Below are 15724 nucleotides of genomic sequence, written 5' to 3' on the forward strand. Positions count from 1 at the left end.
AAATTATTGAAGTAAGTCGCAGAACACTCAGTGGCTTCAGTCTCAGGACTGATCAATGTGATCAGTTCAGATCAGTCAGCGGTGACCCCCGTCTGTGACCAGCAGGGCCAGCTGTCGCCAGTGATGGGCCGAACATGTGTCCTTCATGTCACCGGAGTCATACAGACACATGTCCACAGTCACGTCCACTACACATGATATAAGCGGTGATCAGTCTAGTCCTAGTAGCACAACACAGGGGCAGGACACACGCTTCGCAGGAGCCAAAGGCCCCCTGCTCTGCTCAGAATGAGAGGTATTCAACTATGAAATTTGAAATGTTAGAAAATTGTTTCAACATTAATGACATGAATTTACTCTAATCCTGGTTGTGAATACCTTAGGATAGTTTTATTTTTTGGGGCATCCAAAATGTCTGCTCATCATCTTGGTGAAAAGTACAATCTCTGCGTGAGAAGGTTTCCTAGCTTCCACAAATTTGACAGATTGTTTTTGTTTTTACGAAAAGGAGCAGAGTAGGGGAGCCTCAACATGGTAAAAAATCTGGGTTATTAAATAAGGCATCTCAATCCACTGTCGTTCAGTTCGGGACTCTCCTCCACCCGCGTTCACCAGCAGGGGGCAGTAATACAAAACACGCTTGCAATCCTAAAACGGTAAGGCGCTTTGGACATTCAAAAGAGGAGCATGTCGCATGATCTCTTGAGTCAGGCCAATCTACATTTTACTTTTCGAAAACAAAATCAGCATTCAGTTTGTCCAGAGGAGACGAGGCAACATTTCATCCAACAGTTCACGCCGATGATTTAAAAGAAAAAAAGAAAAAAAAAAGGGCTTTATTAAACATTTATTCAATATTTTACTGACATCATGATTTGGGCAAAAGTCGAGGCATTTCATAATCTTTGTTAATTTATTTTTCCTCCCCCCCCTTAGCACTTAATCTAGTGCAACATTTACGGCGTGTGGCCATTCTTGTTATCTATGTGCTTATCCCCAAAAAGGCCAGAAGATGCGAAGACCAGTAAAATCGAGATATGGGTCGGGTACCACGTCATACCCTGCTATTTATAGAAACCGACTGTCACATTTGTGCTAAAAAAGTGCTATTTTCAAACATCGATACATAATTCTGTTTTGTAACGTATTGTGCACGTCGGTTCCATCTGTTTTAAAAGTCGCCACGCGGGAACCAACCGTTGACAAGCTCTCATGTAAAAAAAAAAAAAAAGAAAGAAGTATAACACTGGATTGCAACTGCTGCTTTTTCAGTCCCGGCTGGAGATTCTGTCCTCCCCCAGTCGTGGCAAACAGTCGAGGAAACCGAACAGAAAGGAGAAAAACAAAACAAATGTGGTTAAAGTCTTTTGTTCTGTAAAAAAAAAAAAAAAAAAAAGAAAAAAAAAAAGTGCAGATCCAATCGTTCACTGTTTATGTCTAAAATCTAGTTCGTAAGTTGCGCCACTGGCCAAGTCCGGCGCCCCGTGACACGTTTCCAAAAGTCTTTGTTGATTTTATGTATTTTTTTTTTATTTCCAAAGTGCCGGGTGTTACGCCGCAGTCTTTAAACCGTCTTCTCTTTTCTTCACAGTATGTTTTTGCATGCAGGGTCAGTCAGCCCCACCCCGTGATGCGTTAAGGCGATGGGGGGGAGAGGGGCGCGCGAGCTGTCCGCAGAACGGGATGGTAGAGAGAGAGAGAGAGAGAGGCACGTAATGTCGCCGGTGATCGTCTCTCGGTGATTGGTCGGAGGGTCTGTCCGTCTCCACGTTCTGGGGCGGGACTTCCAAAAGGACAGAAGTACGTCCGCGATGGGTCCTCAGACTGCTGACACCTGTTCATCTTCTGTGGGGACACAAAACAATGCAATTTAGACTGAAGACTTTTTCCCCGCCTCCTTATAAAATTATACACCTACTGGAAAAGAAAAAAGAAAAAAAAGTAGTTTCTGTGCATGGAATGTTGTAAAGGAACATGATGCTAACTTCCTGCTAACTGTGTCCTAGCTAGTTAGCCGTGTCTCGCTGACAAAACAAAACAAATCAAAACCGTACGTGGCACAAAACAAGCAATCTTAAAATCTTAAAAGACTTTCCACAGATGTAAATACTTCACTGGAGTAGACTTGTGTGTTCATAAATGTGGGTGTGTTAGCCCTGAGGCTAAAGGCCAGCGCTAATTTGACGCTAACAAATGTTTCAAAAGCCAATAGCCTTTGTTGAGCGTAGTAGAGTAAAACAGTTCTTTTTGCCCATGCATATAATTGAAAGTATTTTAACTGCACTCTTGCCTTTAACTGTGATTGATTCATTTTATGTTGATGTTTTAATTGATTCTATTTGTTTTCTTGCATTTATGCAACTGTGAAGCACTTTGAATTGCCTTGTGTGTGAATTGTGCTCTACAAATAAACTTGCCTTGCCTAGAGATTCCTGAATAATTATTATGTAGCAGTCCAATATAAAAATCATATTTTTATTTATTTTTTGTTTTACACTATTTACTGGCAAACACATATATAAATATAATATGCTGTGCACAGATTGTTGCAAATAAACATGATGCTAACTTCCTAGTTTAGCAACTGTTTCCTGTCCTTGTTTAGAGAGTTAGCTGGAGTTAGCTTTAGGGTGTTAGCCGTTATGAAAACAATACTTGGCAGAAAACAAGCAACTGTGAGATATAATGTACATCTAAAACAAACAAAAAAAACTTTGCACAGGATGTAAATACTTCACTACTTTACATCTGAGGAGACGTTTGTGTTTATAATTAGACCTGAGGCAAAAGGCTAAATGTGAAGGCTAGCACATGCTAACTCTTGAACTTTCTTAACTTTAATTTCGTTTCACTTTCTTATTTAATCTCTAAATTACTTTGAACCTGTGTACACAAAGTCGTTGTTACCAAACACCGGCTTTAAAGCAGAAACACATTCCATGCACAGAACTTATATGCAAGCATTCGCACAATTAAGAGTTACCTTTTGGTTGAATTCCTGCTTTTTACAAGTTGGATTAAAAGTTAGATAACGTGACAGACTAAGAGCTAGTGGTGATGGGGAGGGAGTGCGTGTGGGTGAGCGCACCGAGGGCACGTGCAGGTCCAGGACTATTCCACTAGAGTGATTCATGCAGGGGGACAGTGCGTGTGTGAGAGGGGGCCGTCCTGCTCCATACAACAGCTCTTATATATCAAGGAATGAGAATCTAAAGGGCCAAAGTGACATTTGAGGCAAAGCTAAGGTTAATACATCATCTGTGAAAGCTTATAATAAGTTATACGTTAAATATCAATCACAACATTACAGGTTAATGAGTTAGAGTGTAAATGTCATGCTACAACCCGGTAGTAAAAGGTTGCAATTAGGTCTCAATCGAAGAAAAAAAAAGTCAGAACACATAAGGAAGTTTAAAGCTCACAGAAAATGTAACTAGAATGTGACTTATTTTAGGAACTTCTTTTTTTTCTCCAACAATTTTTATTTATTTATTTTGCAATAGTGATTTTATGAGTCATTTATATGTACACTGCATGACCAAAGAAAAGGTCACACTCTAAAAAAATGTTTCTGCAATCAGACACATCTGCTAAAACCATTCCTTTGTCCCAACGCATTGTAATTGAATGTTCATTTATGATCAATATTACTTACTCTTAAGAGTAAAAGCATAAACAAGATGTGGGCTACTCTGGCTGGCTACTGGGCCAGTGTCTCGCTTTTTTTGCCCTCTGTGTCGGTGAAAAAATCTCATAACTGACTTATGGGGAAAAAAGAGAACGAAAGAAATACAAGTGTGATCATAGAAGATACTTGAATGTCACTTCATCCTTCATATCCTCAGCCTTGGTTTTACATTTACAGGCCAGAGCTGAACTACGGAGCGGGAGTCCTATCTAGTAGTGATCCCATGCACGGTTGCTGAAGTGGGCAACCCCTTTGGTAAGTTAGTCTTTACCTGCCTGGAGGGGGGAGAGGGGCCCTGCCTGCTACCTCTCTGTCAGGGTCTGGGGGGCTCTTGTCTGTTCCTGGCCACTGGCTTAGTCCTCCTCAGCGTCACTACTTTGGAAGACAGGCACTCACCCTCCTCTTCCTCGTCGGGCTCCGCGTGCTCCTGGTTGGCCCGCCGGTGCTTGGCCGCCTGCTGGTCGGGGGACTGGGTGACCATGCGTGAGCGCTGCAGAGCCGTGGTGTAGTCGGGCGGTCTTCGGCCCGAGGAGCTGTGGTGGTGGTGGGGGGCAGAGGCGGTGCAGGAGGAGGTGGTGGTGGTGGCGTTGGGGGTGGGGGTGGTCGTCCCGGAGGCAGGTTGGCTCGGGTGCTGCCCCTCCGCCATGTCCGAGATGGTGAGGGCAGTGTAGCCGGGTGGCGTGGGGGGCGGCTCGCGGTATCGGCTTTCCTTACGAGCTGTTGGAGGAAAAAGGGAGATCCATGTTCTTTTTCGTGCTTTAATGTGCTTTAATTCGTAGACATAGGTCTATAACCCAGATGGTAGAGAACTTAACGTCACCTGACTAAGAATAAAGTCAATAAACTTAATGTTTCAGTGATTAATTATTAGTGAGTCTATCATGAGAAGATCATTTTTTTTACTGAATTGATGAAAGAGAGAAAGGTTGGATTAGCAAATGAAGGAAGTTTCAAAAGGCTTTTTAAGCCAATGGCTTTTTATGGAAACCAGGGCATTAAGTCATTCTATTTCAGGGCAACTGTGGCCACAAAAGTAGAATACCAACACTGAACATGGAAGGAATTCATTAATTTGAAAAATTAGCCAATATTGTAAAGCGTAACACAAGTGTAAGCCACATTACTGTTTGTAACCTAAATAAGGAAATAAACTGGAACAATCCATTTCCATGTTGCAGTAACAACACTTTGTAAAAAACATGAATAGGTTATAGCAAACATAAATGTCTGAAAGCTAGAACAACAGTGTGAGTAAGAAGAGTGTGCACTCACAGAGCAGTCCTTTCCCCCCCGTGGTGATGGGCGATGGCGTGGGTCGTCCCATGAGCTTGGCCTCCTCAGACCCCGTGGAGGTGATGCTGCTGGTCTCCGGGTCCGCGCTCACGTCCTTCCCACCTCTGCGCTTTATCGTTCCCGTGTCCCCCTCTGAGTCCTCTCCCCAGTACGCCGCGGATGAGGACGAGGAGCTGGCCGACGCCCAGCTGCCCCGTGCCTGAGCTGCCCATAGGGCCGCCGAGCCTCCCAGCAGTGTCTCGGGGCCGCCAGGAGGCACGCCGCCTCCGAAGGCCAGCGTCTCCCAGCTGCGGCCCTGCTGCATGGTCTGGATGTTGTCGTGGGAACCGGAGGAGCAGGAGGTCCAGGAGCCACGGCCGCTGTCAGCCGCGTCCAGAGACACGCGGTCGCCCTGGTCATGAGTCAGCTCCTCGGAACTGGGCGAGGACAGCACCGTGGGGCCGCCGGTGTAGATGCCCCGGCAGTCCTGCATCGATGAGTAGGACCTGTCATAAAGAACACAGACTTAGCTTTGTTCGACACTGAAGTCAAAGTGAAGCCGCTCAGCACACAGCCCTTACCCGATGCTGTACTGGTCGGGGTCGGTCGTGGCTCGCCGCTCCAGCCGCGGGCCCAGGTGTGCGTCGCTGAGGCCGCAGTGCCGCAGCCGCCGCTCCTCCTGTGCCATGTCGAAGGAGGAGTTACTGACCAGGGAGGAGCGGGACGAGATCTCAGAGTGACCGGAGTCTGAGTACGCGTCTCCCAACCGACCGTAGCCTGGAGGACACAAAGAGAAAGAAGATATAACATCATTTGGATAGGAGTTTGTGTGCAGTTTGAGCTGAGGGTCATGGTGTGTTTCACAGACCAAACTGCACAATCATGTATAGAGCAAATTTACTGGCACTTTCTGCAAACATACGACTACAGATTTATAGGGCTGGGACAACACGATTTCATTATAGGCGTTTTTCAATGGGAGCAGAACCGCACGGGTCACATGAGAGCGCTTCAATTTGGTGTGAGCCACAGGTTTACGTTTCAGAGGTTTTTTTTATAGAATAAACGGGTCGAGACAGCTGAGGAAGCGGCTGACGCTCTGGGACTAAGAACAAGCTGCAGCTGATAGGGAATCTACTTCCCGTTCATTAACAAGTTTTATATTAATATCACCTCTCTTCCCCACCCACTGTTCTACATTTTAACAACTCCTCATGCAAGTTTTAGATTATTTTAAAATGCTTTCCAAACAAGAAATTCATCGTTTTCATTCTCGAAGCGAGTGCCCAACCGGAAACGGCTGTTGTTACTAAGTTAGTTTGGTTTTGCTAAATATTTTAGCTCAACATAAACTTTCCATCTCACAGAGAATGCTATTGCAGATCGCTTGTTTAATTATGACAAAATGATGTGAGCAGCTTTTAGGTAGGTGCTCGACAGTGCATTCTTGCTCATCCTGTCCAAGTGCGTAGCTACACGTAGCTCCTTCTTTGTCAAGCCGATCCCACGCAAACCGCTCTAGTTCACCTCTTGTAGAAGTGACCCATGGTTGGAACAGCTTGCTCCTCTGGGCATTGATTGGTTTGATTTTGGCTGTTGCAAACACCCTGAAACCACTCCATTCCGCCCCGTTCTGCTCCAATGGAAAGATGCCTCAAACAATACTACAACAAAACTTAGGTCAAATACTTTGATTGTAATTTTATTGCTGAAGGTGTGTACTGTGATTGTCAATAGCTAGCAAAAGCAAACAATAGGATGGATTTAGATAATATGAACATATCAATTCACTCTCTGCACCAGGTATTACACAACTGAGTGACATTCTGCACCAATAGTCTCTCAAACCATCTCCATATTCACAAAAGTTCTGCGCCTTGACCCAATATACAAAAAACAGGAATAGATTTGAGCAACCAAACCATCACCAAACAGCCACAGACTAATGTAACTCATTACAGACACAAACCGAAGCAGCATCTACAGTGCTATCCACCAGACTGCACTGGTTACCTGTGGTTTAAAGGGGGAACACATAATCCTGGCTCTGTGACCCGCTAATGCCAGCAGCCCTGTGATTAAGGCAAACATGTGACAGTGTGGTCAATGGGCCTTCTATGAACAGCAGCTGAGAAGTAACCGGCGACTAAAGTTACAACAGTGGGGCGCAGTTTCTAGTGAGTCTAAAGTCATTTCATTAGGCAAGGAAATCGACAAATCCTTTGGCATTTGTGTCTAAACTGCTGACATTTGCTTGTGTTGCAGTACATGCAGGCACCAGCAGATGGCCCCCAAAGCCCATCCTATCACTACACACAGCCGTCTGAGGATCATACAGTGGGAGGGAGTGGGATTATGGGCTTTACCCTTCTTGGGCGAGCTCTGGGGGGACGTGGGAGGGGACGAGAGCTGGGACGAGGCGTTGGACACCGTGTCTTCAGAGTGTCTCTTCTGCCCGCTCTCTTCCGACAGGGACAGGATCTTCTTCAGGGACTGCGGAGAACTGGTGCCTGTGGACGTTCAGAAGCAGACAGGGGGCATATTAGTAAAGGGAGCGCAGGCAGCTTACCCTGAGGGGCGCTTGTATAGAGCCGAGCTGTCTGACTAGGGTTAGGGATATGGTGCGTAAACAGAGATGACCTCAAGGTGGCAGTGTTGGCATGCAAGACAAGGCTGAAGACAAAAGGACTATAGATGTCCACAAATATTGTCTTTGAGGAGATAATTGGTCAGTAAGGTCAACGGCTTCTTTTGATACGGTATGATACAGTGGTCCAAACATCACTTGCACCTTCGATATCACACAATATAGTGTTTAAGTCTCACCGAATGGCGGAAGATCCTTGACGGGCACTTTCTTCCTGGAGGGGTAGAGGGCCACAGCTGGGACCTGCAGGGCCTGAGAGCCTTTGGCCAGCTGCCCCCTCTGTGTGCTGGCCGCGCGGGACACGACTGGAGACGTGTCCGGTCGCTTCCCACCGGAATTCTTGGGCACTGAGCGCAGACAAGAGCGGGACAATAAGATTTTGTACAGTTTTGTACAGCATAAAACAGTCATTCAGATATGGCCGCCTCTAAAATCCTAGTTTTTGTTTTGTTTTTAACCAATGCCTGCTTTACCAAGAGACTGAACTTCAAAACAATTTAACAAGAAAAATATCCAGTACAGAGCATTTAAAATGATACTGAACAATGGGATGATATTGATTGTAACAAGTGAAAACCTATGATGCATTTATATACCCTGGGAAAATATTGCCAATATATATTCCAAACAGAGAGTTAATTATTCCTTTTTCTAAGTGATACCTCTCAACAAAGATTGTTAGGCTCAAAATGGATCAATAGACCCTGTGCGTGTAGTGTTTTTGGCTAACTTCCTGTTGGCCAGTGTAGGGTAAAGACCACTTCCTGTCCACTTTTTTTTAACACAAATTATACATAAGATAAGATTAAAAACACAGGAGAAAACTTAAATAATCATCAAGCCAAGTGCGTTTCAAGAAAATTATATCAGATTGGGATATTATATTATTTGTTAGCGTCAAATTAGCTTTAGCCTTTAGCTTCTATACTAAAAGAGAAAAACAAAGGTCTCTTGTTTATGGTTCTATGCAACAGTCCATGCACAAAGCCTGTTGTCATGGAATCTTCTCAAACATGGCCCGGAAAATGTGTCTTCATTTTTCAATTTACATCCATGTATCCAGAGCCTCTTACTGTAATTAACTGTATTAAAATAAAAGCGTGTCAGACTCACGCGTGTTGATGGAGGGCTCGCACTGCATGGACAGCGTCTGCAGGCTCTCCTCGTTGGTCTCCAGGCTGAGGTTGGACAGGTACTGCTTGACCTTGCGGGCCATCTGCGCGTCTTCGTACAGCTTCTTGGCGTTGAGGAAGGAGCTCCGCCGCACCCTCTTCTTGTGCCCGCCGGACTGGCTGACGTCGAGCACCGCCGCGTTCGCGCTGCCCTGGCTCAGAGACCTGCGCCGGAGCGAATCGGAGAGAACGGGACGAAAACAGGAGAGGAAAGCGCGCAATTAGTTGTTTTTTTTTTTTAGAAGTATATTTGTCACCGGTGGGCCCTGGCTACCGCAACATGGATATTGTCAAGAGTTGTCTCAGCATCCACACATATTAGGCCCTTTTTGTCTTTATAGCACGGACACTAAAGGAGTCGAAGTATAGCTACAATTATGGAAAACTGCTTTTTTACAATTATTCCAAATTAGTATTACTATTTAAATAAACCAATTAAAGGATTTTCATGTAAGTTTGAGTGCCTCGGATCACCTTCTTCCTCTCATGCTTCTAGTATTATTATTTGTTTGCGATAACAAGTTAAAACCTTATTGATATATCATCTGACATTTTTTTTTATCTCACTGAAAAACGTGCTTAGTCACACTTTGATTGACTTTTCAATTAAAGCCGTGACTTTTCTTAGAAATTACTTGAATTTTTCTCCACTGACAATTACTACTATTATCAAAAACTTTTTCTTTTTTGCCACTTCATTGCATTTTCTTTGAAGGTTTATAGAGAATCAACATCTTCTTGCTTGTCAGTATTCAGCATTTACTTGTTGTACATTGTTGCAATTTGGTACTTCTATTTAGGGCTGGGCAAAAAATCGATTTGATTTAAAAATCGAGATAGAAAGTCAAATCGCTTCATATTTTCGGAAAATCAGATTATATATATATATATATATTTTACTGCCTTTACTGTACTGTATTATTTTGTTGATGCATTTTAACTAAAACAATAAATATATATAATGTAATAATATACAGCAATTATCATGCATCAGCAGCTATTTTGTTTTAGATGGAGTGGAAAAAAAATCTAATGTAATTTATAAGAAAATCGACCAAGCTCTACCTCTTTTAACGTTCTATTTTATGTACTGCTGTTTTTGTGCTTTGCTGTTGCAACATTGTGAATTCTTCAATGGGGGAGATATAAACGATTTCTTATCTTACTCTGTATAATCATCACCTCTCATTTGTTTTGAATAGTGACATTCATTTGCTTCTCTAACCTGCACCTGCAAGTCCTATAGAAATTCAGAACAGGCCAAGCTCGCGGTCAAATACATCCACCGGGCTAAATACAGTTAAAATAACAACAAACCTCACATGTTTCTACTCTTACACGATGCAGCCTTGGTGCTCCTGTTATGTGTGGAAGGGAGAGTAAAAAAAACAACAACATGTTGACCAAAATACCCATGTGGCCGGGGCCGTTATATAAGCTTCCAGGTGGGAGTTTTGAACATGCGGGAGTAGCTTTAGGAGTTCCTTCTACTCCAGGACATTCCGGGCATTCCAGACACTGACGGCTCCATTCAAACAACAGGGGGGTTCACACAGGAGCAGCCCGAGTCATAGTTTACATTTCTGTGGCCTGACTCATCCGTAGTAATAGTAAAGGCAATGTTTGCACAATGGGCTAAAGCTAAACAGTAGACCCAGGCATTAGTCACGTTCACTCATCTGTGATAAAAGCAGTTAGTCATTTCCGACGATGCCCTTGTGTTTTACAAAAGCATGCGGTTTGTGTGCCCCAAACTACAATGTCAAGTACGAGTTGTAAATGTTGTTACCATGACACTTTGCTCTCAGAAAACTGCTAATAAACTCGTCCCTGTTAGAAATCGGGCGGTTTGGAATGGATTGGAAAAGCTACGAAAGCAATATCTTACAGCGATTGAACAACTTAAACCTCGAATTCGGGTGAAGCCCATTGAAAGTTTTCTGGACGTAGTGAGCTGACATTTAACATTGCTGTCCTGCTGCTTCTTTGTCTACTTTTCAATACGAGCGATCGCTGTTATTGTTTACTTCCGCAATTTTCGCCGGATGTTTTGGTGAATGGTAGGCAACAGCTGATGCATACAGGCCTCTAACTCGTTTTTTATAAAATGATAGATCTGTTACAGCGCAAGAGAAGCAATGCACTGTTTATGGACATTGTTTTTTGCTGATTATAGGATTTTAATAAAATGTTTATCAAATATGAAAATGTAAAATGCCTACCACGGCCAACGGATGTGACGACGTCGCGATCGCTCGTATACTGAAATTTCAAATGTTTTTCTATGGACGTAGTTGTCTTTTACCACCAAATTTGAGGATTTTGATCATAACATCCAAAGAATACAGAATTCTATAACGGGAATAAAGACAGTGGGAGATTTAGCCTTTTAGCTAATAAAATACCGACTTTTGGACCAACATCTCGTCTTCTTTTCAGTCAATAATTAACTTAAAATTGGTGGAAACGGTGGTCTTATTTAGACACAAAGGCACACAAGATTAATGATGCTAATTTGTTGACACAATCCCTCAAGAATAAGTAACATAAAGGTTGGGATTATGTGTTTTTTTGCGTCTTTCTTCAACACCATCTGTCTATACTTACCATCAGTCCCTATCCTCCATCTCATAGTATGGCATCTAGAACATCATGAACGCAACCTATTTCAATTATAGTGCGATCGACAGCGTTTTTCCTGTAAGTGTTGCTGCCATATGTCCCTCATTAACTGTACTCTAAGCTCAACGTCCCTATTGGCCACAAAAATGCAAAGTATGATCACGATACAATAACCTGATACTCTGGCAGTTTGAAGGCTGGATAAAGAAAACATTTTTGAAAAACATGTCTAAACTATACATGCAGTTTGTTACGCAAGGGAGTAATGAAAAAGGTCAGTTTACACGTCGAAAATCTGCAGAGCACGTGTGGAGAATTGCTCGAATTATACAATATGGAATTTAATGTATTTTGGATTCAAGGTAAAAATATACACCAATGTCTAGGAATTGAGAAGTGTGTTTTCAAACTGACCTTTTTTCTTCTCTTTTGTTTAGTGCATCAAACGGTGTTAGTAGCGCAATTCAAAGCAAGTATTTAAAAAGCAGCAGAAATAAAGCACACATTGAACAAACATATTAAAGACACATTTCCACAAGTTTGGAGCGGATGTATTTCATTGTATTCTTTTGAACACATCATTTTATGTTTTTTATCTTTCTTATAGAGCTTAAAAACCCCAAAACATGCTCAGGCTCAAGAAAGATTCACATTCCTTTTTACTGTATTAAAGGTTATGTGGTACCTAATGGCCATAATGTGAATATTTTAAATGAAAAAAAATAGCTTTAGAATACGGCTAAATGCTTTTATAACTTTGTGGTTTCAGTTAAAAATGAATAGAAAATTTAGTTCCAGAACCAAATCAGCCGGCAGAAGTGAACATGACTGTTGACCTCCATAGCCCCACTTTGACAGACCATAATAAAATGCCTATATAAAGTGAAACTGAATGAAGAAGTGACTTGTTCCTCATCCACCCACACCGTCGCAATAATAACTTTGTGGAAATGAGGCTTTAGCGAGGGTGAGGCGAAAGGTATCGGGGTCATAGGGGACTCCAAACTTACCCTAAACTCCTCCACTTCTTCTTCCTAGAAGGGTGTGTGTGCCACGGACAAAGAAGCAAAAAAAACCCAAAGTGGACGAGAGAGAAGAGAGGAGACAAAACAAAAGCTTAAAGATTGGAAAAGATCACCACCAAGAGAAGTCATTTCACCACAGACCCACGTGAAAGAGAAAATCAACACCGCGGAGACGTCATTAGACAAAAGCACGATTTCACTAAAGTGATGTGCGCGTCTTTTCTTACAACTACAGTACGGTACGCGTGATTGCCGAAAGGGAACAGCTGCTCCAAAAAAGCGTGATGAATAGAACTATGTGAACTCGCTAACCCCGTATACGGTTAGTTGACTAGTACAGCTGGAGTGCGTGGAACGGTCATCGTTTGTTGGAGGTGGGTCGGTCATACCTGGTTCGAAACATCAACGCCGGGTCCATGTTGACGGAAGCCATGCGACCGACATGGCGGATCTCTTTGGCGATCATCCTCAGCTTCTCGAAGTTGACCAGGCCGTCCACTTTGGAGTCGTTACCTGGAAGACAAGAGCGACGGAAGGTTGAGTTTGTGAAAATACAGCGGTTCATTCTCAGTTCTCTATGAGCTTGGCTTTCTAAACTAGTGGGTTAGGACGAAACAGGTTCCATCTTAGTAGGGTGAAAAGTCAAGAAAGAACAACAAAAAAACTAGACAGGTTATGGTTATCAAGATGGCCGTAAGATTCAGAAATGTTACGTAATAATATTTGTTTGTAAAAGCTCTCAATTGTCTTTAGTGGCCAACGTTTTCAAAGTAACTAGGAGAGTTTGGAGTTTTTGAACAGAGAAAGCTTCTTAGAGCACACTGATTTTCGATTACACACTTTGGTTATTCATTATAAAAGCGTATCAACCCTTTTGTTCCCCTTTAATACTATTAGGGATTGTGCTACTTTGAATTTGAGGTATCCAAAGGGTGCAAAGAGTGCTTTAAGAATTGAAGGTGTTTCGCCTCCCATTCGAGAAGCTTCTGTTCCGGTTTGCAAACTCAGATCAATACTTCTCCAAAGCCGTTAGAAATCTGCTCTGGAGCAAAGACTGTTGCACGATTTTTACAAAAACTGCAGTTTAATGGGTTTCGGACCAGTATTTTTGCATTTTTTTATGAACTTGTGGATCTAGTTGAGCAATGTAATTGTAACTATTATTGAATGCCAGTCAGAATCCATTACCCTGGCATCGAGGGAACAAAAACAACTGAACTGAGGAAGCTTCCTGAATGAGGTGAAACATCAACCCAGTACAGATGAGTACTTTTTGAAACCTCATCTACAATGGAAAGCTCATTGAAACTGCACAGAACGTAGCAGCAGCAGTGAATTCCCGTTTCCAACTTTGTAAAAACTGAAGCGCGGATCCGAACAACGCTTGGGCTTTTGCGAGAGCAAACAAAGCAGCCTTACGTGTGGGATGCGGAACAGTAGGAGCGGTACTTAACTGGTATTACCTTCGTGCAGGAAGGTGAGGTCTTTCTTGATGACGGGGAACAGGGGGATGATGGGGGGCTGGAGGTTCTGGTTGTTCAGGACATTGCGGTACTTGGCCATGTTCCTGGAAGGGTCGAACAGGTCCTGCAGGTCCCCGAACAGCTTCTCGTATTTGCTGGGTAATTTCTCCCACGTGCCCCGGAGCCGCGAGACCGGGGCCAGGTTCAGGCCGCTGCGGGGAGGAGAATGGGGATGCTTTGTTATTTGGAGAATTGGACAGCAGGTTTGTGAGATAGAGGCGAAGACGGGCTTTTGCGAAATCCCAATGATTCTCTCGAAAAGAAAATGGACGAATAATGATTGTTCTGGTTAACCTTCTAACTCCCAGCTGAACCGAGAGGATCTTTTTCCTCACGTCAGATTTTTTTTCCATCATTTTTTTCAACTTATTTTTGCTACTTTTTTGTTATTTTTTTGTCACATTTTTGTCATTTTTTCGTCAATTTTTTATCACATTTTTAATAATTTTTTTTGTAATTTTTTTGTAATTTTTTGTCCATTTTTTGTCAAATTTTTATCACATTTTTGTCATTTTTTTTGTCACATTTTGGTCTTTTTTTTGGTCATTTTTTGTCACATTTTTTTTCATTTTTTCATCAATTTTTTCATCAAATTTTTGTCATTTTTTGTAATATTTTCTCACCTTTTTGTCACAGTTCCATCATTGTTTTCGTCTCAGTTTTGTTGCTATTTTTCCAGAAGCTTTTGGACTGGGGTAAAACCAAACTTGAGTGAGTTAAGGGGTTAATTACCTTATGATGGCGAACATTGAGCTGAAGTTCTTGCATTCTCGACAGTGCAGCGCTATTTTGATGAAGTGCTTGACCGTCTTCATGCGCTTGAGCTGGTTGGGCTCCCGGGTCACCTCCGTCGCCACCCAGAAGGTCTCGTGATTGATGGCCTCCTCGAAGCGCTTGAGGCTGGCCGAGCCCGCCTTGGAGCGCAGCTTGAACAGGTCGTCGATGTACTCCGTGGGCTCGATGGCGCAGAACAGCTCGAACGCCCTCATCGAAAGCTGCGTGGCGACTTCGACCGTGCTGAGCTGTAGCAAGGAGATCTGGCCTTCTCTGAGCAAATCCTGGGCGTCTTCGTCGGAGCAGAGCGTCTCCGTTTCCATGTTGCTCTTCAAGTAGTATCTGTTGAGAGAAGGGATAAGTGTGAATGTAGTGAATTGTGATGGAAGACAGAGTTTGAGCGGGCACTATTGGCTAATCGCAAAAATCAAAACAAAAAACATACTTTCAACAAGTGGCATGCTAGCAAATGCAAGGCGCCGAGAAGAACACACTAAGCTCAGATTGTGTCTAGTGATAAATCATGGGCTTTAAATTTTGAGGACAGTTTTGTGTTTCGCTTAAATCAAGGAAATACAGATCAGAGCACATCAGCAGTAAAAGAACAAACGACCAAAGTGATCTGCATGAATGAAACAAACGGCAGCTCCAGATATGCTTTTGACAACATTAAAAACTATAAAATAAAAGCCAATTCAGCACAAGAAGTCTCCAAGTTTCGCACTGAGTTCGCAAGGCGCATTGAGTTGCCTTGTGTACGAAATGCGCGGTATAAATAAAGTTGCCTTGCCTTGCCAAATATACACTGGAAACTAGTTCTTGTCAGGTTGTGCAACCCTAATCGAAACCATATTCTGTAACGGCCTATAGTTGTTATGGCACAAGTCGAGCAGAAATGATCCACATTCCTTTCCCTCATTCCTGTCTGATCCCATTCGCAGTTACAGTACAGCGTTACATAAGCTTCACCTGCTTCGGCTTATGCTTCAAAAGGAACATTC

At 43.0% G+C, this 15724-nt stretch overlaps 1 protein-coding gene across 9 annotated transcripts in view; it reads right to left on the bottom strand.

Annotated features, from left to right (window-relative positions):
- Window positions 1-926: 926 nt before the first annotated feature.
- rapgef2b (Rap guanine nucleotide exchange factor 2b) overlaps window positions 927-15724 on the bottom strand; it is a 169048-nt gene continuing 154250 nt past the window's right edge. For 4 of the 9 annotated variants that reach the window (XM_079557229.1, XM_079557223.1, XM_079557230.1 and 1 more), the window contains 11 exons: window positions 14682-15065; window positions 13881-14101; window positions 12816-12939; window positions 12412-12435; window positions 8721-8944; window positions 7787-7954; window positions 7327-7470; window positions 5542-5737; window positions 4961-5466; window positions 3960-4405; window positions 927-1845 (listed from right to left, as the gene is read on the bottom strand). In XM_079557229.1, the coding sequence (XP_079413355.1) occupies window positions 4002-4405; window positions 4961-5466; window positions 5542-5737; window positions 7327-7470; window positions 7787-7954; window positions 8721-8944; window positions 12412-12435; window positions 12816-12939; window positions 13881-14101; window positions 14682-15065 (2395 nt within the window). In that variant the 3' untranslated portion in view covers window positions 927-1845; window positions 3960-4001. Of the gene's footprint in view, window positions 1846-3959; window positions 4406-4960; window positions 5467-5541; window positions 5738-7326; window positions 7471-7786; window positions 7955-8720; window positions 8945-10101; window positions 10138-12411; window positions 12436-12815; window positions 12940-13880; window positions 14102-14681; window positions 15066-15724 lie in introns of all 9 variants that reach the window. The other 5 variants (XM_079557225.1, XM_079557224.1, XM_079557226.1 and 2 more) reach the window with 5 other exon arrangements.

Source organism: Gobius niger (genome assembly GCF_951799975.1).
Source record: "Gobius niger genome assembly, chromosome: 5".
Lineage (NCBI taxonomy): Eukaryota > Metazoa > Chordata > Actinopteri > Gobiiformes > Gobiidae > Gobius > Gobius niger.